Source organism: Ischnura elegans, chromosome 2 (genome assembly GCF_921293095.1).
Source record: "Ischnura elegans chromosome 2, ioIscEleg1.1, whole genome shotgun sequence".
NCBI classification, from domain to species: Eukaryota; Metazoa; Arthropoda; class Insecta; order Odonata; family Coenagrionidae; genus Ischnura; species Ischnura elegans.
The window spans coordinates 81,306,980-81,330,767 of NC_060247.1; the positions used below are offsets into that span (position 1 = coordinate 81,306,980).

At 37.9% G+C, this 23,788-nt stretch overlaps 1 protein-coding gene across 3 annotated transcripts in view; it reads left to right on the plus strand.

Annotated features, from left to right (window-relative positions):
* Positions 1-23,788, plus strand: part of LOC124154062 (1-phosphatidylinositol 4,5-bisphosphate phosphodiesterase) — a 92,226-nt gene that overhangs the window by 63,210 nt on the left and 5,228 nt on the right. For 2 of the 3 annotated variants that reach the window (XM_046527563.1, XM_046527562.1), the window contains exons 14-21: positions 6,928-7,084; positions 7,770-7,927; positions 8,598-8,804; positions 8,937-9,101; positions 10,111-10,315; positions 12,367-12,618; positions 17,311-17,488; positions 18,037-18,240. In XM_046527563.1, the coding sequence (XP_046383519.1) occupies positions 6,928-7,084; positions 7,770-7,927; positions 8,598-8,804; positions 8,937-9,101; positions 10,111-10,315; positions 12,367-12,618; positions 17,311-17,488; positions 18,037-18,240 (1,526 nt within the window). The remainder of the gene's footprint in view (positions 1-6,927; positions 7,085-7,769; positions 7,928-8,597; positions 8,805-8,936; positions 9,102-10,110; positions 10,316-12,366; positions 12,619-17,310; positions 17,489-18,036; positions 18,241-23,788) is intronic. The other variant, XM_046527564.1, reaches the window with a different exon arrangement.

Sequence of the window (23,788 nt, forward strand, 5' to 3'; positions counted from 1 at the left end):
TTTTTCTTTTAGGTTTTTTGACCAATTGCTACAGTGGAAACTTTCTGTGGGATTTAAGATAGAGAAGAGTCCTCTGATTCGAAGGCTGTTCTCCACTCAAGCGGGCAACTATGGTGCTGTTATGATAACGGCAATTGTTAGTGGTTCATTCTCCATTTCTAGAAATTATTTTACCGGGGAATTCTTATTTCTCTCAGCATAATATTGAAGTTAGTTCCGTTTCATCTGTATGATTTTTTGCTTAACGTATGATCACTTTGAATTCCTATTACGAATGATTTGAAAATGGTAATAGCGGTAAATTTACAACTCTTTTCACTCTATATGCTTATTTTTTTCTTCCCTTTGAAGTAAAGGATTTCAATGTCCTCTTGCATAATTTTCTTTATCTTATATATTATCAAAGCCCTGCGTGGAATGAAAACGAGCATAATTTCTATTTAAAAAGTGGCGGAACTGTAATTTTTTGAAGCAACTAATTCGTTTTTTGCATATTTTCTTCCTGGCCATATTAATCTAAGTTTAAATTATATTGCAGATGTAGCAAGGAAAACAGTGTTTTGAGAATTACAGGAAGGAAGTGTGGACACGGAATTAACTCGCACACCTTCCCATTTCATCACTTAATCAGGAAATTATAGCGTCTGAATACACGTATTTATCTTTTTTCAAATCTTAACATTATTATTTTCATAAATCGGCATTCAATTTAAAATTCGGCTCATAGTGTTCGATAGAGGGTAACTTCAAGAACTCGCTGCGGTAAGCAGTTACGCCTGCGGAAAGGCTAGAATTTGAAATGGCGCTGGAAGTTGGGTCTACAGTGACGTCAAGCCAATGGGAGCCCGAATCGCGAATGAGGCAACCTTTACTCTAAGGACCTTGGGAAAATGTTACATATGCAAACTATATTTTGAGTCACAAAGAAATTTCCGTTGATGATTCAGTGAATTCTTATTTTTTCTTGTGGCATTTCTTATCCTGATTTCATCGATTGCTCTATGAAAAAATTGAGTTACAATATCCTTACTCTACTTTAACTAGGCAACAGGAAAATATGGATTTCATTCTCCAGAAAAAGATACTTCCATGTTTTTAAGAACCAATGTGGGCCCATTAATTAAATGGGCTTAATGTTTGAAGCTCCGCCTTGGGAAAATGAAATTGAAAATAAATATACAAAGTCATAAATAATAAATATTAATGCCTTTTGAGAATTTGGCCTGCTAATTTTGTTGTGGTGCCAAAAGATGGCAAAAAAAGTACATTAAAGGACCTGTTGAATGTAAATGAATTATGAGGAGATGCTTATCCTTTCAAGTGAAATTTTTGATGGAAGAAATAATCCAAAACCCGAGTAAATAGGGAAGAAATCAATGACAGTGGTTAATGGAGTACCTTACATAGCCATCTGCAGGGAGGACAGCAGGTACTAATCTGACTTAATCTGACTAAAACAGGCCTAGGTACTCCAAATTCTTTGCACCATCTTTATCTCAAATTCTTCTCCTCATGTAATGGCTCCTCAAGTCAAAAATATTTTTTGGAGAAATTATATTTTAATCAAAATTTGGATTGTTACTTTCTCTGAGGATGATCATGTTAATTGGTGTTGCAATAAGCATGGTTCTACGGTTCAAGAGTCAAGAGCTTGAATGATTATGACATGGACTCACTTTTTGTCAGAAATTTTAAAGGGTTAAAAAATCCTCTAACACAATGGTATGGTATATTTATTCAAACCAAGAGTCTCCCTGGGAGGAATGGTGGCTTTCCTAATATTGAGAATCAATGGCAAATGGACATCCTTATCTCAAGCACATCTGAAGCACATCTCTCCAACTTGTCCATTCATTTTTATTTAGATGTATGGAAATATTTATGCTATATTCCGTGTCTGATTACGTAAAAATATCTACAAAGGTACATAAAGATATCTGTATTATGTTGTCATGTTTACATCTCTCTTTTTATCACTTTAGTGTTTTTCCCATCTTCTTCTCTTACTTACATTGGCTTCTGGCATTCATTGTGGTCACAACCTTCCTGCAACTAAACTAACTCTTTCCCTTTGCCTTTATTCCTCTGCTCTGCATGTCTCACGTGATTCTTTTGTCTCTCGTTCTCCAGGAAACACCATTGACTCTCCTGTCTATTTCTCTGAGTGAATTTGCATGTGAGAAGTTTCATTGATAGATCTCTCTTCTACGAACCTTATTACACTTTCATATCCTCCTAATGCTGAAATTTTCCATACTGTCTTCCATTTACTATCCTCCATTCTTGTCTGGGTTCCCATGATTCTAATTTTCTCCCGTATTATATCTTTCATTTTCTCTCTGGAATCTACTATGGTTCTTATTCTGAGTGTAGTAAGAAAGATTGTATGAAGTCTTTTTCCTTCCCATGCTATGTATTTTGAAGAGTGATGTTTCTTTTGATCTCTCTCGTACAAGTAATTTGGTCTTCATGTTTTGATGATGAAAAAAAATCGATACTGAAAAGAGTACTAGCTATTACTCTTGTCAAGAGTATTTACGATGGCAGTGATACCCAATTGTGGACATTTTCCCTAATAAGGCTATTTGTAGGAAGCTGAGGATTATGTACTTTGATCAATGAGTTGAAAAAAATAACGTCTCAATTTCAATTAGGTAAGTGTATTGGGTGAATAATGGTGTTATAAATGGGACCCATCTTTATGGATTTGGTCAGGCATATCCTCTTAAAGCAAGTGAAATGTAGGAAGGTTGAGGAAAGAAAGAAAGTTCTGGCACATGTTATTTCATGAGGAATCTTTTTTGGCTATTTTTAGGATTAAGAATGGGAAAGTTGCAATTGTCATGGAATTGATTTTTCCTAAAAATACATGTGGTACATATCAATTAATTATAAGTTGAGGATAGGATTATGTTTGGATATTGTAAATTAAAAAATCCTCTCTGTTGGTCATCAAAAGTAAAAAATCTTATCATGAATTAGAGGACAAATCTATTCAGATATACATATTTAATGCAGTGTGGATTTTGAATCAGAATTATGACAGCATTACAAATTCAATTCCAGGAAAAGCTACTTAATCCATACTCAGCATGTAAACTCATTTTGGACTACCATATTGCTTAATATGATGAAAGGCAGTAAGAATGGAAAACGATTTTCTGCCTTATATACTAGGAAAATTCCTTTCTTTTAAATGATGAATTTAAAATGACTCATTACATGTCAGAGAATTCAATTTGCCTCAAGCAAGGAGCAGGGACGCCGACTTACAAAAAATATTGGGGGGGGCCCAAACTGGGGATCTTGCCCCGGGAAATTTTATAAGTAGCAAGTTTTAAGTTTTTGAAGCATTTTAGAAGAGTCATATGATCAACATTAGAACCCTGATAACTTGAATCTCGATATCTGGACACTGAAGGGAAAATCGACAAGCCTGACACATTTTTTCCTCACACCCATAACGAATTTTTGAGGGGGCTCGGGCCCCCTCAGGCCCCATGGAGTCGGCGCCACTGGCGAGGAGCATACTGACTCTCTACTTTGTTGTATGTGAACTTGACCCTTTCATAAGACAGTGGAGTTCTCACCTTAGCGTGATTGCTGGACTGAGCCCCAAGAGATTCTTTGGTCCCCTCCGTATGGAGCATCTTTGCAGGGCATTGTTGAGAATGGGATAATCGCACACTTTCAGCACCGACCTTTTTCGACCCTTCCTAGGGAGGACTGCACATTATCTCTGACTCCGAGGGTAGTTGGGCTCCCTCCTTTTGTGGTTTATAACCCTACCAGCGGCATTGGTTTGCGCTCAATCATGCTTTGTTTATATGAATTTGTTATATGAATAATTGTTGCTTGCACGTAAATTGCAGACTAGGAATGGAATACCTCGTTTTATTCTGAGATTTGTCAAATTTTGATCGAAGCTCTACCTTCAATATTAATGCATTTAATGCAGAAACAATTTCCATGTTGATGTTTATGCTGAAATCGAGATATAAGTTAATGTTTATCGTAGAATTTCATTTAAAAATTGTAAACGCTGCTCAAAAGACTAAGAATTCAATTCTTAGTTTATATTTTTTGAAAATAGAACAAATATTTATTTCGAAAACGGACTGAACGAACAGCTGTATGACCGTGGTCCTTCACCACAAAGAGGGGTAACATAAGACGAGGGCTCCGGGTACCTGCCCCTGGACTTGGAGGGTATGGCCTAAGTCCCACTTTGTTGGGTCCCGAAACTAAGACATCGCGAATCTGCGGCTGTTGTAAAAGGGGGCGAGCAAGGAAATGTATATTTTCGGCATTCGTTTGCCTGCGTAGGAAAATCTCCCACAGAAATTTGCGTCCTTTGTCTCCTGGGTCAAGAAACATCCTGCGGCATATTTTCATTGTTGGTTGTGAAAGGGTTAAAGTTATAATTCACATGAATTTCCATTGGAAAGAATTTCCCTGGACCTGACATCAAACCAGTGGCATTTAGCTTTCCAGGCCACTTTGCTGTCAACTTTCCAGATTCCTTGATTCCCGTGGCACAGAAAGCCAAAGATCCATGCTCTGATTCATGGTCCAGAGGAATTTTTTTTCTCTAGGCAGTTTGTGTGCATTCCACCATTGTAGCTGAGTTGAATTATTATTAAATTAAAGTTATAAGCTCTAATTTTCAATTTTTCGCCGTTATAATGTGCCATGTGTCAACCCTTAAGTATGTAGTTCCATTTGTCAAGTTAAAGTAAGGAGTGGATTACGAAGTGATTGCTAACCTTTTGCATGCCCCATAAAAAATAATTTAACCAGCTGAAGAGTGTGTGATTTGGATGTTATACCTATTGCTCAAGAAAACTGCTCATTGGCTGTACAATATTATGCAAGACAATTGTTACCATTTTTGATTCACTATCTCCATGCATAAGATTTCAGAGATATCTCTTATCACACCAGAAAGATGGGTGTTTTCTCTTCTTTGGGATATCTTGTTCTACATTTTTGGCTTCTTATTCTATAAAATGCCATTCAAAACCTCAATATAATGGGGAAGTTCTTTGACAGATATCATAGTGTATTTTATGAACAAAAATTTTAATTGAGTCGATTCCATACCCTGTGTAGATAAGAGTAGCTGGCTTATTAGTGACTATGTAGGAACTTGGTGCAGTGATAGAACTATGAAGATATGCCATCAAGATGACGTATCACTTCTGCTTAACCAGTTATATTATGTATCTATTTTTTGTGAATCATTACTCGTAAAAATTATGTTCTCATCTTGAAATTTTCCTGGTGCGTATGGTATTTTTGTATACATTTACCAACATCTTATGCATTGAAATTCCTTCCAAAACGTGCAGCAATATTTTCTTATGACAAGCAAAAATTTTAATTGAGTTGATTCCAAACCCTGTCTACATCCTTAATAGGTCAATGAAAGAAATTCCTGGACTCTCTCCCCCAAAAAATGTCCTACTCAATTATTGGATGGCCTGGAAATTAGAGGAATTTCTTTTTCATTGTTTCTCATTACTTCATGGAAAAGGGGCTCTAATGCCAGGACTTACCTTGCCTTTCTCTGTCAGGACAGCACCACTGTGCTCATTGTACATCAATAGTGAACTTTGCAAAGTGCAGTAATTTTTAGTTTCCACAGTGGGAAAGTTTCACAGGGTACAGCCTCAAGTTATTGGTAATATTTTGGTGTGTATTAATTCAGTGTGGAGTGTTAATAGTGGTTTTTTCGACATGAATGTATAATGGGAGATGGATCATTCGGTAAATAACTATGGTAATTTTTATAAATTACCACAGTATTTATTGTGAATAGCCATGCTATCTGAAGATTACATTGTATTACTGTAATTTAAAGATTCATCTACTTTTGCGATAATGATTCATAGTGATACATTATCAGTGTTTTCTTAAATTCTATGACTTAAATTAATTTTTACATTTATAAGATATGCATGGAGCTTTTATGGAAAATATTTTTGAAATTAGAGAAATTCTGTGGAGATGTAAAAGAAATTTGTTCTTGGTGAAACTGTCTTCATTCACTAAAAAAGAATAGGTGAAATGGGGAATTCTTACATTTTTGGACAAAATAAATTGCTTCAAATAGCTGTAGATGCTCCAACAATGAAAAATAAATTATTTAGGTCCTCATTTTGATTTTATTTATGTTTGATTTCATGTTGAGTCCTCTGACATGTATATACCTCTCAAAACTTTAAATTCATGGAAAATTATGGTGATTTTCGAAAATTACTATGATTTTGCATGTTAATTTGCCTCAGAGAGGTCACGGTAACCTTGTGAGTAGAGAGCTTGGCTGCCGATTGAAAGGTCCCATGTTAAAATCTCAGGTGAATCATTCGGACTCACCTAAACGAAATCCTCTTAGTGCGAGGTGGCCCAGGGATAGGAACTGGCCCTCTTACCCTGAATGTGTGAAGTTCACATGCACATGACTTAGTCTGGGGTGAGCTTTATCCTCACCTATTCAAACCAAATTCGGGGTTGAATCACTTTACCTCAATTGAAAATTATGGTGGTTTACCCATCTGCATCTGTAACTCTTCTATGAAATTAAGCCGAAAACTATTTCCTATTTGTTTTTTCTGTCTACTTCCCTTACCCTTTGGGAGACTTGGGCACCCAGATTCTCCCCTTCTGTGTACTCTGCTCCCACTTCTGTGTGTGCGCGAGTGCTTTAATTTGTGTGTTTGAGTTGAGAGGGCGATGCCTTTTGACTGATGCCCTCCAGTGATTCTCTTTCCTCTCTTCTGTATCTCTCTCTTCCTCCCCCACCCCCCTCTCTCTCTCTCTCTCTCTCTCGTCTTTTCCCCCCCTTCCTCTCCCCCACAACAATGAACGGGGCAATCCCCCCACTCCTCCACACAATGACGTCTTCCCTCCTCACGATGCGCGCAGGAGCCCCCTCCAGAAGCAGCCGGCGCCGAAGCAGGTGCCGACGGTGCCCCCGCCCCCATTCAGTACTCGGGCTCCACCACTAATGTCCACCCATGGCTTTCCTCTATGGTTAACTATGCTCAGCCTATTAAGTTCCAAGGCTTTGATGTTGCCGAGAGTAAGTTCATTTTTATTGCCTCAACCCTCTCTCTCTCTTTGAAACTGTGTGGTGATGGGAGTGTGTGTGGCTCTGTGTGTCTGTGTGCGAGAATTTGTATGTGTGTGCGAAGAGGGTTTTGTTGTTGAGTGTGAGCTCACTAACGTTCACTGTACCATAGTCTTTTTAGTCGTGTTTTATCTATCACGTGTATAGTTTTTACCAGTACAAATTAATAAGCATCACTGTGTATTTCTATATAGTTAGTGATAGTCTTTGGGTAGTTAGAGGAGTTATTTCATTTATCTCTAACTCATCTCCCTTTTAGTAAAGTTTTAATCTCAAACTCTGAGTTGAAGTAATTTAAAATCCTTATTTATCTGTTAAAGTTTCAGTAAAACAGAATTAATACAACTATAACCATATTTGTGTTAATAAAATTTCAAAAATTTTGGAAGGCAATTTCGTCAATATGTATCAATCAATTAATCGTGTGATGTTGAAATTATGTAATACTATTCATGTTTGCTTTATTCCACTCATATTTGTTGCAGTATCCGTTTCTGAAACTAAATTATGACTTTCAAAGTTTTAATTATTTATATGTACTAAGTTTTTATAAAAAGAAAAAAATATTAGTGGCATTATAACTTGACTTGACATTTATTTAGAGTGAATTTTAAATTCTTCATTTTCTATCACATAGAAAAAAATATTCACCACAACATGTCTTCATTTGCTGAGAATACTGGATTGGGTTACTTAAAATCCCAGGCTATTGAATTTGTCAACTATAACAAAAGACAAATGAGTAGAATATACCCTAAAGGAACTCGAGCTGATTCATCGAACTACATGCCTCAAGTAAGTCTTGGGTATTTATTAGTTTCCTTTACTTTCTTTTCTAAACAAGCACAATTCAATGTTCTGAAAATTAAATTCAAAGCATGCCATGCAGAGATAATTGTGCTTCTTTGTGAATGGAGGTCCAACTTAATTTTTAAATCAATTTGGATATGTGGCTGCTACTTACTTAAAGTTGAATTAGGCAAGGTGAAATGGCAGTCTTCCTTCGATAGAGGTCTGTTTGCATTAGATGACATAAAACTCATGAAGGAATGGACTAATGGACCTAAGGAATTCCTTGGAACCATTGACCAGAGACTTTCCTGTGAAGGCAAAGGTGCATTTATCTATGATTTTTTTCTCAGTTTGGATGAATTTTTCCCTTGACAATATCACCTCTGTGAATTTCATTATAATACACGTGTATGTAGGTTTCAAAATGGTACTTTTCTGCCAAGCATAGCTTTTGTGCTGGCATGAGGTTTTCCCAACACGCCACTCACTTGCAATGAAAATGAGCTATTATTTATCAAATTTCACAGTTTTCATGTGAACCTTCCTTTTTCTATGCATTTTGGAAGATTTCTCATCATGTTTCATCAAATATATCTATGAAAGTAATGTACTATATTCACAATTAGTTTGAAATTTTGTGAAAAGGACATTAATCATTCATCCATGCTTATAGATCTTCTGGAACGCTGGTTGTCAAATGGTATCCTTAAACTTCCAAACATCAGATCTTCCAATGCAACTGAATCAGGGTAAATTTGAGTACAATGGAAATTGTGGATATCTACTGAAACCTGACTTCATGAGGAGAAGCGATAAGTCATTCGATCCCTTTGCTGAGTCTCCCGTTGACGGTGTCATTGCTGCTCAGTGTGCAGTGCAGGTAAGAAACAGTGACTCATATTTTGATGATCCTATCCTCAGAGTTGCATACAATCTCACTTTCAATTGACTTCTGATCCATGATAATGTGGATTTATCTAATGTATACTTTATGTTTTTTCTGTCTTGCCAGGTTATTGCCGGCCAGTTTCTTTCAGATAAGAAAGTGGGTACATATGTGGAAGTGGATATGTATGGTTTGCCCACTGATACCATCAGAAAAGAATTCAGAACCAGAATGGTTCCATCAAATGGACTGAATCCTGTGTACAACGAGGAGCCTTTCCTCTTCCGAAAGGTCAGTTTTCTTTTAGTCTAAGATAATTCCCTACTTCGTAATACATACATTCTTGACGTATTGAATTTACTGAAAAATCTCTGTAGTAGAAGTTTTAATACAATCCATGCCATGTGCCTCCACATTTTATCTCTCATAACTTCAAATGCTATTTAGTCAGCTACCATATGGCGTCTTGATATACTATACTAGAAAACATCCTTGGCACTTGTGTGACAGAAACTTTATTGCAACCCAGCAGGGAATATGTTAAATAGCATTGATTTCATGTGCAAGAATCTACCTAATACATGTCCATACATATCTCTAACGAGTAATACTGGAAGACATTGTCCTCCCACTGGCAATTATTTGGATCAGGGAGGGTATCGAAAGTGTAGTTGCCCCTTGTAGACCACCCTCGTGCCATGAAGGTAGGGGTAACATGCTTTTCTCCCATTTAATATTGATGTATTATTTCACCCCAATACTAATAAAAAGAACATTAATCTGAAGATAAATCGGTATTTATGTATAATATCCGGTACTCAACACAATCCAAATATTACTACTACATTTATAAGTTATATGAGCTGGAGTTTATGAGTTACCACTAATTTTTTTCTTTTAATAGTGAGGCTGATATTACATCTTGGTTACATATTGGCTATAAAATAAAAGTTTGGGCCAATTCTGAGATGGATTATTTGTGAAAAGTCAATTAACAATTATTCATTCATTTCAATATAACAAAAATAGGAAAAGGCATTTCATCAATTTTTTTTTCTTGTAATGTATTTTGCAAAGTCTCAGCTGTAAAATATTTAAATAAAGTTAAATTAAGTACTGTGGCTCTTTGGCAGTTTGGTGGAGAAATAGAAGGAATATGATTCAAGGCTTATTTCTACAAAAATTAAAAAAAATTAAAATCACATTAAATCTGCTGAACAAACCTAAGCGTATTGATTGTGAAGGCTTTAAATCTAAACGACCAGTTGTGATACTGAGAATGATCTTTTTTTCCTGTTAGGTTGTTTTGCCTGATCTGGCTGTTCTAAGATTTGGAGTATATGAAGAAAGCGGCAAGCTTCTTGGACAACGAATTTTACCTCTTGATGGCTTGCAAGCGGGATATCGGCACATCTCCCTCCGAACTGAAGCCAACTTTCCTATGTCTCTTCCTATGCTTTTCTGTAATATAGAACTGAAGATTTATGTACCTGATGGTTTTGAAGGTGAGGGATACTGACCATTAGGATTATGATAGTACAGTAGATTCCAGTTAATTGGGATGTATCGGGACTTGTGGACTTTGCCGTAACTAAGTGGCTGCCCCAATAAGGCGAACCATCCTGCATATGGGCATAAACAAACGTTGAAATGATAGAAAGAAGACTAAAGAGTGTTTATAATGCAACATAAGTTTATTAAACTATTAATTTGATTAACAAATCAGCGAGTTTAGTTAATTTATTATAATTTTTAAGAATTATGACAATTTAGTTAAAATATCTTTCACAGCCTCGGGCGACACGGAATGAATGTCTTTTACTAAGTCCTATTAAAGAAAAGTACAATCCTCTTGCGGATAGTACAACAACAAGAGCTTTCAAAATAGGGCAAGAATAGGAACATTTGTGAAAAGTAAGAGTAAATCAAAGGGGGAAAATATAAAAAAGTAGTATTCTGAAAACAAAAAAATTTAATTTCATCGCGAGTATAGAGTCTATGTTGCTGACTCATGGCCCAATAAAGCGGCATGCTGTCCCAATTAAGCGGAGAATACTCTGGGATATTCCTCTATTGGGTTCTGTTCTTCAAGATCTGCCCCCATTAAGCGGCTGCCCCGAGTAACCGGTGGACCCATTAAATGGAATCTACTGTACTTACTTCCATTTTTAACTGTTCAGCAATTTTTGTTGCCTATACATATTTGAATTTTCTATTGAACGCTATGTGGATTCTAGTCATTACCTCCACTGAACAAACGCTCGCTCAACAAAGGCCCACTGAATCAAATCTGCTCATCTAGTTGTCCTGGTAGTACTAGATGAGTGGATTTGATTCAGTGGGCGATTGTTGAGCATTTGTGTAGTGGAGGTATTGTAGTGTTCAGATCAGCTTATTAATCTTTCTGTCTCCTGTTTTTCATATTGCTAAATCAATGCATCGTAACAAGGGCAAGAAGGGAATTTGATCTCTTTGCTTACATTTTTTTTTTGCTCTTTTGAACTTTCAAATATTCTATTCCCTTAATGGCAAAAATTTTAAAATATATAAATGCTTTCAAGATTGCCAATTTACTCATTGACATTTTCAGTGGTCAATATCTTGGTTGAAGTGGAGGTATAGTGAAGGTTTGTGTATGAAATGTGGGTGTCATGTTTCACAGTGTAATTTTCTATTTGAGGAAATATCTGATATGGTTCACATCAATTCCCGTGGAGAAAAAATCTACTGGACAGGGAATCAAAATAGCCTTTGGCTCTCTGGCTACTGCTCAGACCACTATGCTATCTGAGTTCCTGAATAAGGGCATACAGAATAAAACAAATTGGCAATGATGAAAGCAGCTGCATATTTAAAAATATGTCTTGTCTGTTGGTGATACTTAAAATAAATTTTATATACCTTCTAATCACGGTCAAGGCAAATATTTTTCCCATGGCAATTAATGATAATTCATATTGGGAATAATTGTTGTGTTTTATCCATGGAATTCAAGTTGGGGAAAGTCACATTTTGGGGAGTGTTACTACATGCATACATATTATGTAAGTAAGAACTCCAAGGTAATGTAATGTAACTGAAAAATGAGGATAGCTCAAAGTGTTTTCAATATTTTCTCAACAATTTTCAATAGCATTTCACTCTTCATGTATGCAAAGCATTCATACATTTGGCAGTTTTTCATTTTCTGGAAATTTCAAGTATTACATATTTATTGTATGATTGAGTTGCATGAAATTTATTTTCTTTGTGTATGTGTTACGCTTTTTCGTAGTTTTTCTGCTTTTCTCAGAGGTTGCCAGTTGATTTTTACAAAAAGTAAATAATGAACTATCATTTCTGCTGCTAAAATTTTGCCTTTTATTTTGCTGGATAGAGTTATGATTGCCAAACATTGATTAAAAAAAAAATATTACCAACCTATAAGAAAATCAGAAGACTATAAATACTAGTGATCTAAATATAAGCCATCACCTAAGTTTTTCAGATTTTATGTGATTCTAATGCCATCCTTGTAATAAATAGAAAGTAATTCAATTTCCATTCAATTAAACAGATTTCATGGCTGCCCTTTCCGATCCGAGGGCTTTCCTGTCAGCCCAGGAGAAGCGAGCGCAGCAGATGAAGGCAATGGGCATTGAAGAGACGGACATCAGCACGCAAGGGTTGGCCGAAGGGGGTGGCGGAGGTGGCGGCGGAGGAGGAGGAGGTGGAGGAGCAGCGGCCGGCGGTGCTGGCGATGCAAAGAAGAAGGGAGGAGACGCAAAGGGAGGCGCAAAAGCGGCTGCCAAAGAGGAGAAGAAGGAAGGTGGGTGGGGTAACAATGCTGTAAAATAGGGTGGTTTCCTATTACTTTTTTATTGCCTAAATCGAAAGATTATTACTCCTGGAGTACGTATTTCACGCATTTAGATTTTTAAATGACGATATCTATTTTTTGCGATTAAATGAAAAGTGAAAATTTTCAAGCGCGCGAAAACGCGACGGGTAAGTATGAATGCCGGGAAATCTCTCCATGTGACGTATTTCTCGTTCCCGCTGCCGTCCTGTGAGCCTTGAGGGAGGCTTGAGCGCTGATACGACGCAGGCTGCTAGCGGGTAGCTGAGTACCCTGCTAGCTGGTAGCGCTTGGCTTAAATAAGGATTATTAATACCTTTTCAAACGAAGAAAACTTTCCGACCTTAGCCAGTTTTAATAAGTGATTATTAAGACATGTTTCCCTGAGCTCTGCGCCTCATGCATGCATTGGTAATCTCAGACGATGTATAACTCCTGTCTACTCGTATAGAAACTAGGTCCCTGTGACATCACGTGGAGTGGCATCGCGTGGGCGCCAATCAGGCCATTTTCAAATGAGGATAAAAATGGACCATTGCCATTCGTCTAAACCGGTATTTCTAAAACGAAATAATTTGTATATTATGAATACACTAATGGTGGGTAACGAATCGCAATCAATGCCTTTCGTTTTCTTTGATGAAGGAAACTACCCTATTAATGCATAGATTTCTGCAGCCATGCTTATGATGACTACGTTTGTCATATGTGATTGACGAATTACAAATGACAAACAGCTGGAGAACCCGGAATTTGGCAGTCATCATTATCAAGGTAGTGAAATTTTTGGAGGCTTTCATTTATCAAGGAAAATAGCTTAAACTTATAGCCAACTATCCTGAACCTACAACTTATGTTTACTATTATGAAGTTGCCCCTATGGGAAAAAATGTCCCCGAAGGAGATGGAATTGAAACTGATTTTTTGCTTTCTGGGCCATTTGCTCAGACCACTATTCGGTTGGAGTTCCTTGATTACCTTGATGTGAATTGTCTTAGCTTTTCACCCAAGGCAAGATATGTTTATCTCGCTATCAAGGATAAAGTGTTGAGTGTTAAAGGAGTGATGTTCACTATAAAGAATAGGCTTCCAGCTGAGATAATTTACCACCGTAAACTATTGCCAATGGATTGGATTGTGAGGATATAAGTTGAATAACCAACCACACTGCTTGAATGGTGAAATGATACTATTATTGCATCAGTTTGTCACTTTTTCCAGTGGCAAGAAAAAAGTGAAACATCATGCCTGTGAAATTCAAATCATCCCAATATAAAATTTCATTATTTATGAAAATTAACTCCTTATAACAGTTTGGGTTCTAAATACCAATGTTATTTTCTGAATCTATACAGGTTATGTAGAAAAAGTGTCACAGCTCTATCCTACATAGGCCCGGATTGAAGAGAGAATTTCAAGTAAAGATTTGGCACTATATGACTCCCCTTGAGTTAGAACTTGTCTTCAGCAAGGGTTGTAGCTGAGTGCGTTGAGGTGTCTCTCCTGAGATATTTGTCATGCGTGTCTCGTGTCCCGGTGGAGTCAAATTTTTCTATCTTGTTTATTACGTACATTTTTCCAGTTGCTCCATGCACTATTTCTTTAAAGTCTTTTTTGTAATACTGTATCATCATCAACTATCTCAGTTTTTTTAATCAAGCCTATGCTTAGTATTGCTCTGAGTAAAATGAGCTCTGAGTATAGATGCTGGTATTGCTCTGAGTAAAAATTTTTCCTGGACCAAAACTCCATAAAGACTTCCCAGTGAGAAATGGGTGGTGGAATCCACGTGGAGATGTAACGTGGATACCACGTGTTTTTGGTCGTGGAATTAACGTGGAACCCACGTGGAAATTTGGTGGAAAAATTAAAACAGCAGTAGGTGCTGTCCTAAAACCATTAAAACCTCAACCACTCTATATCTAAACCTTCTATATATGTGTCTACGATTTTTCATGTGCTCTCATGGCTGCCTTTCCACAAATTATATAAAAATAGAATTTGCGATACATTTTCACATAACTAGCGTGGTTTCAGGATGATAAATGATGCAATGTCACCAGAGAGTTAAGTTCCACAAATTAGAAATTCTGTTTAACATTTTATGCTAATCACCACAAATCCACTTGAAATCAACGTGGATTCCACGTGGGTCCAACCACTCAATATCCACCACCACCATATATCCACGAGTCAACGTGGATTCCATGTGGGTTCCACGTGGATTCCACCACCCATTTCTCACTGGGTTAATGTCTAAATTTCCAGTAAAAAAAGCAGTTTTTTTAAATATCATACCTGTCATTCTTAAAGTTATCAAGGAGCTTTGTAATAGTTGAAACCTAGGTCAAAATGTCACAAAGATTTTCATTTGAATGGTACTGCTCAAATTTATGCCTACCTCCATCAAGTTGAAGCCTTTTTATTAGTGATGGGTCGGTTCGATTCCTCGATTCTTCGATTCCTCGATTCTCGGCCAAGAACCGGAATCGAAAACGAGTACTTGCCAAGGCGAAAAATCGATTCCGATTCCAGTAGTACTTCAAACAACAAAATAAACGACCGCGTTTCCAACAGTCATTTGAATTTTCGCGCCACGTAATCGTAATAACAAAACACATATCTTCTTGGGATGTGCGAGTACTCGAAAATTCAAGTCGATCGAGTAGTTGGTACTCGACTCGAGCGTTTCGAGTCGCATTACGAATGTCGAGTCGAGTAGTTAAGGTTACAGTGCTTTCGAGGCTAGTAGGTCCAGCAATCTGCCGACAGGAAGCGCTATCATGAAACTCATGTAATAATGCAGTTTTTAAAGCCGATAAGTCATTCTAATGCCTTGGCCTGTTAGTTTCAGCTTGCCGAATACACTATAGTTGTCGACGTGGGCGCCGAATACCTTTACGCCAGCCGCAGCGGCCGATGGTCTTCCTACCCGGCGCACACTAGTCTGAAATCGGAAAAAGCTGGAATAAAGTCCAAAATGACCTTTTTGGGGATAGGGACTTGAAACTCAGCGTAAATACTCATATATCATTACCAAATATTGCTTCATATGCCATTTCACATAAATACGAACCTTTAGTGAGATACAGAGGCCCAAGCATGACCAATTTTTCAATGCCACGCGAGATATCGTTTTTCCTCAAAAAATCTTTGAATTTATCCAAGTGGTTTTGCGTTGGTGTGAGTTTTATGGAATATAAAACGCAATATTCCTTTGATCTAGTGCTTTGCCTATACTTTCAATGACTTTCGAAGATTTTGGCTCTCATCTGTCGGGTTTCACAACGCAAAATGGCCGACCCGTTTTTCACGTGAAATTTGACATAAAGTAGACATTATCTTTCGTTTACGAAAAATATAACTCGGAAAATTTGAACCACAATATAAAGTAGAGATTTCTATAGAGTACTAATAAGAAATCTTGAAAAAAAAAAGTTTGCGACGAAGGAAATGAGGCGATTTTTCAATCGCGCGTCAAGGCTGAGCTACACGCTGCGGAACTTTAAGGCTCGGTAACTGAGGCCGATTTTTCAAGTTTTTTAAAACATTAGTCTTGAAAATCGTCATTTAAAGCATAGATAATCGTCTTCATTGACATTGACACTAAACTGAGGATGTTAAAAAGGATTATGTATAGATCGACTTGACCATTTAGCGCATTACTCGAGTGAAAATACTAAGGATTGGGTATTTTTTGGAACCATCCCACGCATAAGAAATATGCCTCGGGTATTGAAGTAGAGTGAAGAGATTAAGTCAGCATGCTTAAGAGAGAGAAAAAAGAACTATTTCCGTGAGAGGCAACAACCTATACCCTTTTTCCCTTTCCACCTTCGCCGAGGTGAGTCGCGCGGTAGGGGGAGTTTTCACACCACAACGCTCTTTTAGCCTTTTTTATTACTGCGACCGTCCGATGTGATATTCATTTGTAGCGTTTAGTTTCTTTCTTGAACTTAAAAAAAAAGCAAGAGATTTTAAGGTTGATTAAATGATGTGAGAAGTATAGCATTTTTTTGGCTCTACAAAACTAAAGTTTAGTTCTATAGTTGTTCGCTTCGACCACGTGAATTCCATGAAGATTCAAGATCCAAAAAATCGTTGATATAATTTTTAATAAAAATTCCAAAGTCTCCGAAATCTTGCAATTTTGGTGGGAAAGTACTTGCCCAATAACACACATGTGTAGCATAAGGCAATTTTCTGCAGGCAGTAATACTGTAACATGGAGACGTCAAAACCTGCTGGCTGAGCATGTAGAATAATTGGTTTTTCTGCTTGAGAATTTGAAAGGGCCAAACATTACATGATTCATATACGTAGTATGTAATCTTTATTACAGCTATGAAAATTTCTGTACTCAGGTATGTTCTGTTTTGAAATTAAGCTATTATATTTTAATTACATAGTGATTATTTGAAAGATGCTTTTGTCAACTGACTCTTTCACAGAGTAATATTTTTTAAAGTGGTTTTCTTGTTGCCTGGAATTAAGTGATATTTTTCTTGGAGCCTATGGCATCAGAATCGATGGAATTGGTATCGGTAGAATCGGAATCGAAATGTCAGAATCGGAATCGGGATCGGAATCGATAAAATTTTGGAATCGACCCATCACTACTTTTTATATTTTATAATTGAAAGATAAATTTTTTTGTTGCAGAGACATTCAAATTGGAAGACCTGACTGTGGAGACCTTGAGGAATGATAAGAATTTTGGTAAGGCCACAAAAAAGCAACAGAAGGAGCTGGAGACGATGCGAAAGAGGCACCAGAAAGAAAGGCTGACCATCCAGAAGAACCAATGCATTGCCATTGAGAAGCTTGTCAAGGGAAAGAAGTAAGTAGATTTGTATTTGAATTCATTCATCTCTCTCTCTCTGAGTCATTCATTCTAGAAACTAGTCTTTCTGCACTTAAAATTTGATTCAGATAGTAAGCCCTTTAAAAGCAGATAAGTGTTAGTGCTTCCATCCATCAGCTCATTTGGGAATTTAGCTGCAGCGAGGCCTTGAATAACCCCAAATTTGCATCAATGCAATGTTGTGTGTGGAAATTTTGGCAAAATTTCTTTTTACCAAAAAAAATAAAATAAAAAAATTGAAAGGTGAGAGGGTATATCCATTTTTCTTTGTGAATGTATGGAAAAAATATCCCAAAGATATTTTCAGCAGAATCTGAGAATATTTTAGTACCCTCACTTTTAAGCTTTCAAACTTATAGATTTTTCGGAACCCCATTTTTACTTGAAAATGTGAAGTGGATGTTTGAGCTTGAATATATTGTAAGGATTTCGATGAATTATTTTTTAATATTCCCAGTGTGTCAGGTTACCCCTAAGTTTAACCACTGTTATTAACTATCCTACCTCCCTTCCGTTTTTAACAGCAAGGACCAGCTGATGAGTGATCCAGCTGTCAAGAAGCTGGTTGGTGAGCAGACCGCCCAGTGGTCTGAGATGGTGGAGCGCCAGAGGAAGGAGGAGTGGGAGGCATTGAGGACGCAGCTGACCAACCAGCAGGATCTGCTGAAGACAGTCATGGAGCAGGCGCAGGCAGCTCAGGTCAAGCAGGTTGAAGAAAAACATGCAAGGTTAGTTCAAGCATGATGTGACGTAGCCTTTAAGGGACTCGCTTCCTCAGTGAAAAGCATCACACTAGAGAAGTAATAAGGGAAATACAACCTCTCACCTTAGGATTAAAAGACTGAAATTAAATCTGTTCATACATTCCAATTTCATAGTTTCCTTTGCGTAAATGCAACAATGCATACTGTTTTTACTTTATTTCAAAGATTAAATTCTATTAGTTCTATTCTGTTACAAGTGACCATCCTTTTAAGGGTTCAAACTTGTGAGGATGTACTCCTGAAGACTTAGCAAATCCTAAACTTTCCTACTGTGCTTCCATGACGATTGACAAAAAATTTGAAAAATTGACCACAGTTACCAAGGCTCAGGTCCCGCGTCGTGTAGCTGTCTCAACGTGTGATCGAAAAACCGCTCTCATTTCCTTGGTCGCAAACTTTTTTCCAAGATTTCTGCTAAATATTTTTTTTTTAATTCTCTACTTTACCCTGAAATGTAAATTTCCCGAGTAACATTTTCCATAAACGTTAGATAATGTGTACCTTATTTCAAAGTTCTCTTAAAAACGGGCATGCCATTTTTCTTTGTAAAACCAGACAAATGAGAGCCAAAATCTTAAAAATTCATGGAAAATTTAGACAAAGCACCAAGTCAAAGGATTATTGCGTTTATTTATTCCATAAAAAGCATGCCAACGCGACACCAACGGCTTTAATTTAAAAAATTATCGAAGAAAAACGAGATCACGAGTATTTTTGAAAAATTGGCCACATTTGGGCTACTGTATGTCAGTAACGGGTTGTGTATGTGTAAAATGACAAATAAATTTATTATTGGTAATTATTAGGGAGTTATCAAGTGTCTATCTAAGAAAAAAGCTATTTTGGACTTTTGGACCACTGTGCGGCACCCCTTAGGGTGGAGATAAGAGAGTAAAGGTAGAGTGGTCATTAAGGCGAGGTAAACTACCACTAGCAAAACCACGTTTGATGTTTCTAGAGAAAAGGAGGAATTCTTAGTCCAGATGGTTTACTTGTAGCATTGTGGTAACAAGTGCATTCACCTCTGTCACAAATCCATTGGGAAGGAAGTTGACTTCCAGGCGCTCATGGCGTGTCAAGTTTATATGACTCCGTCGCGGTATCAAATGGACGTAGATTGCAGAATGTACAGGGGCTACAACATTTTTCAGAATGACGGCACGCGATCCAACTCGACAACTGCTTATCATTCCCTATTGAATATGGGCTCTCCACTATAACTGACGTTTCCATGGAATACTTCTTCATAGTTCTCAGGTTCTTCATCCGTTCCTCAATATTCCCCGAGAACAATAGAGGGTGTGAACATGGTCTAGAAGTGATTTTTTTCTGTAGGTAGGGAATAGGGAGAGATGGAGGGAGGTGGGAAATAATTAATATTGGTGTGTTGTGTTCCATAAATGGTAGAATATCTACAGTAATAATTTAGCTTTTGTGTTTAGCTATCGCAACGAACGATTTTCCGTTTTTCGTTAGCTTGCTTCCAGATCAATCAATCTATTTAAGGCTCTCTTTTTTCGGGAGGAGCGTGATGTAACGTTTGCTTCTCTTTCGGGCGGGCACGCCCGCTACTGTTTTTATTTTTCACTTCACCGCGCAGGGCTAAGATAATATCGGAAGGGAACGATAGAGGAGGAGGTTTCACAACAAAGTTTCCACGGTAAATATTTTATAAGTATCGGTCTTGATGGGTGGAGAGGAGTCAGTTTTTCCGAGCCCACCTTGCGATCCTCTCTCCTCCGCGGTCATCGCATCCCTACTTCGCGACTTCATCACGGTCGGAAAACTCGAAGGAGTGTTCACAAATCCCTGCAGTCGAAACGTGTAAAATTGTTATCTCTACTAACTCCGGGATGAGCTCTTTGGACAGGTAAGTTGCATCTGGCAGGTATGCGGAGTCCTAAGCATCCCTACGTAATATACTCTAATGTCCAGTTTCCGCTTCGCTCATCTTAACGCTGGTGCCGCCTGATCGTGTTTTCTTTTCGACGTGGCTATCGTAATGGGGTACATTGCGCATTTTTCATTGGCATTTACGCTTTCCAAAAATCCAGAGCTTAATTTTGGCCAGAACGCGCCGGAACGGCGCGGCGTAGGGAACATAGGGTTGTGTAAAAAATCTCATCTTTTTTCCATGCAGTTAAACATAATTCCTCTCTGTAACTTTTATTACAAGTTTTAAAAATTCATAATTTTTAAGGGAGAGTCTTAAATTTTAGAGCCGTGTGGATTAAAGGTGTTGGTATGCGTTCCGGTAGCTAAAATTTTGAAATTAAGCACTGCGAAAATCGACTGTCGGAGGTGGATGGATAGCACCGGTGGGATAATGTTTAAGAGCTTCGTTTCCATGAATGAACTGCACGGATGAATTTGATTTCCCCCAGTCAATCGTCGCGGTGGGTTGTGTATTGAGTGGTTGAGTTTTCAGTTGCCCCTTCCTTGTCAGATATGGCGGAGAGACATCGGGGAAAGATCGGCTGAGTACCTACACGCTCCATTCTTCACGACGAGTTAAAATTTCCTTTAAAGATTCAATTTTCCACTATATGGTTGTCGCTGATGGAATCTAGAGAAAATATCAGGGTTATCTTCTTTTATAGATTAATCTTTCATTTCTCCAGGTATACATCAAATTAGGTTTCGCTTGTGGTAGCTATCGTTGCCTTCATGACGGCTTTGAGGTTCTCCCATCCACTACCATCCCTATCCGTCGGAGGTGTCGCATCGCAAGGAACATTAACAAGTGAAATTAACGCAAGAAGTAGCGTAGAGTTTAGTCGAATTTTGAATTAACTGGAAGGTTAGGGTGAACTTTCCGTTACGCGAACTGTCGTAGTCGTCAATTTCTTACGCTTTTCATCCGTTTTTTGTGAACTCAAATCTTGATTCACGAATATTACGAAAGAGGATCCTCAAATCGGTCTGCAAATGTGTTGTCGCCCACCGCGATTTAAATGGGTTTACAGAAGTCGCCACTCGCGTCGCTGACGGACAAATCGATCCGAGTTTCACTGGGAAATAAGGTATTATTTGCAATTTTTGCCTAAATTTGTTTACATGATGATATGATCTATCAAATTCATAACTTTTCAATTGTATTCCTTGCTATTACAAACATTATACTGCAAAATATTGGAAAAAAGTGGATCGCATTGTGCTCATCACCGCGCCGCGGACATTTTTGAAAACCGATTAAAACGCGACAGAAGTGACAACGGAAAGCAGCTTTCTATGGGATGGAATTGGACCTCTCCTATACCGTCCCGTTGCCTTGATTCATGGAGAAGACATCAGGCTGGGATGGTCTGGCCAGGTCGGCGATCGCCTAGGGCCCCAAGCTTAGCGGGCCCCCACAACGCTCGCGTCTATCGTGGTGCGAATATGAAAGGTTTAATTAATTAAGGATCAGATTACTTGAACCAAAGTTGCGTTGCAATTATAAAATTCTACGTTTTCATTAGTTATTTTATTTACAACATACTCAGTGCAAAAATATTTCATAAAAAATGAATAAATTAAAGATGCTGGAAGATAAAAGAGAACCCGATTGTTTTTAGAAAATGCTATTTTAGAGTTTTTTTTTAGATTTCAGTGCAGATTCAAGGAAAAAATTCACGAAATATATAATGGAACCATAGTACATTATTAGATTTTATAAGCTTTTGAAATTCTCTCTTATCATAGTATTTTTATTTCGAAATTGTTATTTTTTATTAACTTTTATTCAGTTTTAAGAGCCAGAATAGCGTCAAAATCCATTTCCGGGCATGCAATTTCCTAAAATTTTCCGAGGGAGGACCCCCGAATCCCCTGGCAAAGAGGGCCCATCATCGCAGGAGAGGAGGAAATCAAATAATCCAAGACCACCCCTGAGATGAGGGATGGGAAAGAACATGGGTGATAAGGAATGCGACATGAACTTCAAAAAAGACATCAAGGCAGCTAACTATAGGAAACAACTCAATTTATATACTGTGTGTGCTGCAGTCCGCTGTTAATTCTACATGACACCAAGAAAGAAGCACGCGAGATTGATGCCGTCCAGTTCGCGTTCATTTTTTTATGAACGCGTTCATTATTTTCATAGCCAACGCGAACACGTCTCTTTGAGTGCTTCATTTAATTTTTCGCTAAAATTTTTTATCGAGCTAACGAATTACGGACGAAAATCGCGTGAAAAAATAACTGCAACACCGCCCATTCAAAAGTTTTACCTCAATTTTCCCTTCCGTTCAAAATCGATCAAACTCCACGCTAATTTTCCTGTGAATGTAAACAAATTTTTCTAATAACGCTAGAAACGTATTGCTATATTCGATACCTCCAACGAAAAAACAGTCGTCCACCGAATCAAATCCGCTCATCTAGATATCCCTTGTAGTTCTAGATGAGCGTATTTGATTCGGTGGGCGATTGTTGAGCGTTTATGCGGAGGAGTTGTCGTATTTGGTATTCGCATCTCACGCTCTCTTAGTGCTCCCTTTGCTTAATTTATAGTTGACTACCAGGCCACCCGTCGTTGCTCGGGAAGGATGGTACCTTGAGAATAGGGTAGTTTCCTTCATCAAGGAAAACGAAATGCATTGATTGCTATTCGTCACCCACCATTACGGTTTTCATAATATTAAAATTATTTGGTTTTAGAAATACCAGTTTAAACGAATGGCGATGGTCAATTTTAACCTCATTTGAAAAACGCCAGATTGGCACCCATGCGATTCCACTCCACGTGACGTCAAAGGGACCTAGTTTCTACACGAGAGGAAGGGAGTTTTACATCGTCTGAGATTACCAATGTATGCATGAGTCACAGAGCTCAGGGAAACATCTCTTAATAATCACTTATTGAAATTGTCTAAGGTCGGAAAGTTTCCTTCGTTTGATAAGGTAGTAGTAATCCATATTTAAGCCAAGCGCTATCTGCTAGCGGGGTACTCAGCTACGTGCTATCAGCCTGCGTCGTATCAGCGCTCAAGCCTCGCCTCAAGGTCACCTCACAGGGCGGCAGCGGGAACCAGAACGACGTCACGCGGAGTTTTTCCCATCATTCCTACTTAGCCGTCGCGTTTTTGCGCGCTTGAAAATTTTCACTTTTCGTTTAATCGCGAAAAATAGATATCGTCATTCGAAGATCTAAGAGCGTGAAATGCTTACTCCAGGAGTAATAATCTTTCAATTTAGGCAATAAATGAAACAATAGGAAACCACCCTATTGGGAAACTTGAAATCCATCGTCACATTTCGTTAGAATATTATATTTTCTCTTTGAGCGTGCCAAGAGGTATGCCTACCCGGCAGGATGTCAAACAGCAGGTGTCGTATGACGTGACGTAAGAAACAGTAAACAGTAAATGACGTGAAGGACGCGTCGGAAGCAACCGAAAGAGTTGTACGGGGTTCGGGAGTATGAGATATACCTATATACTAACTTTGTTTGTAATTCGTGAAGCCGTATGGAAAAGCAAAGCGGACAGACTAACAGACATCCTATTTTATGTATAATATAGATTAA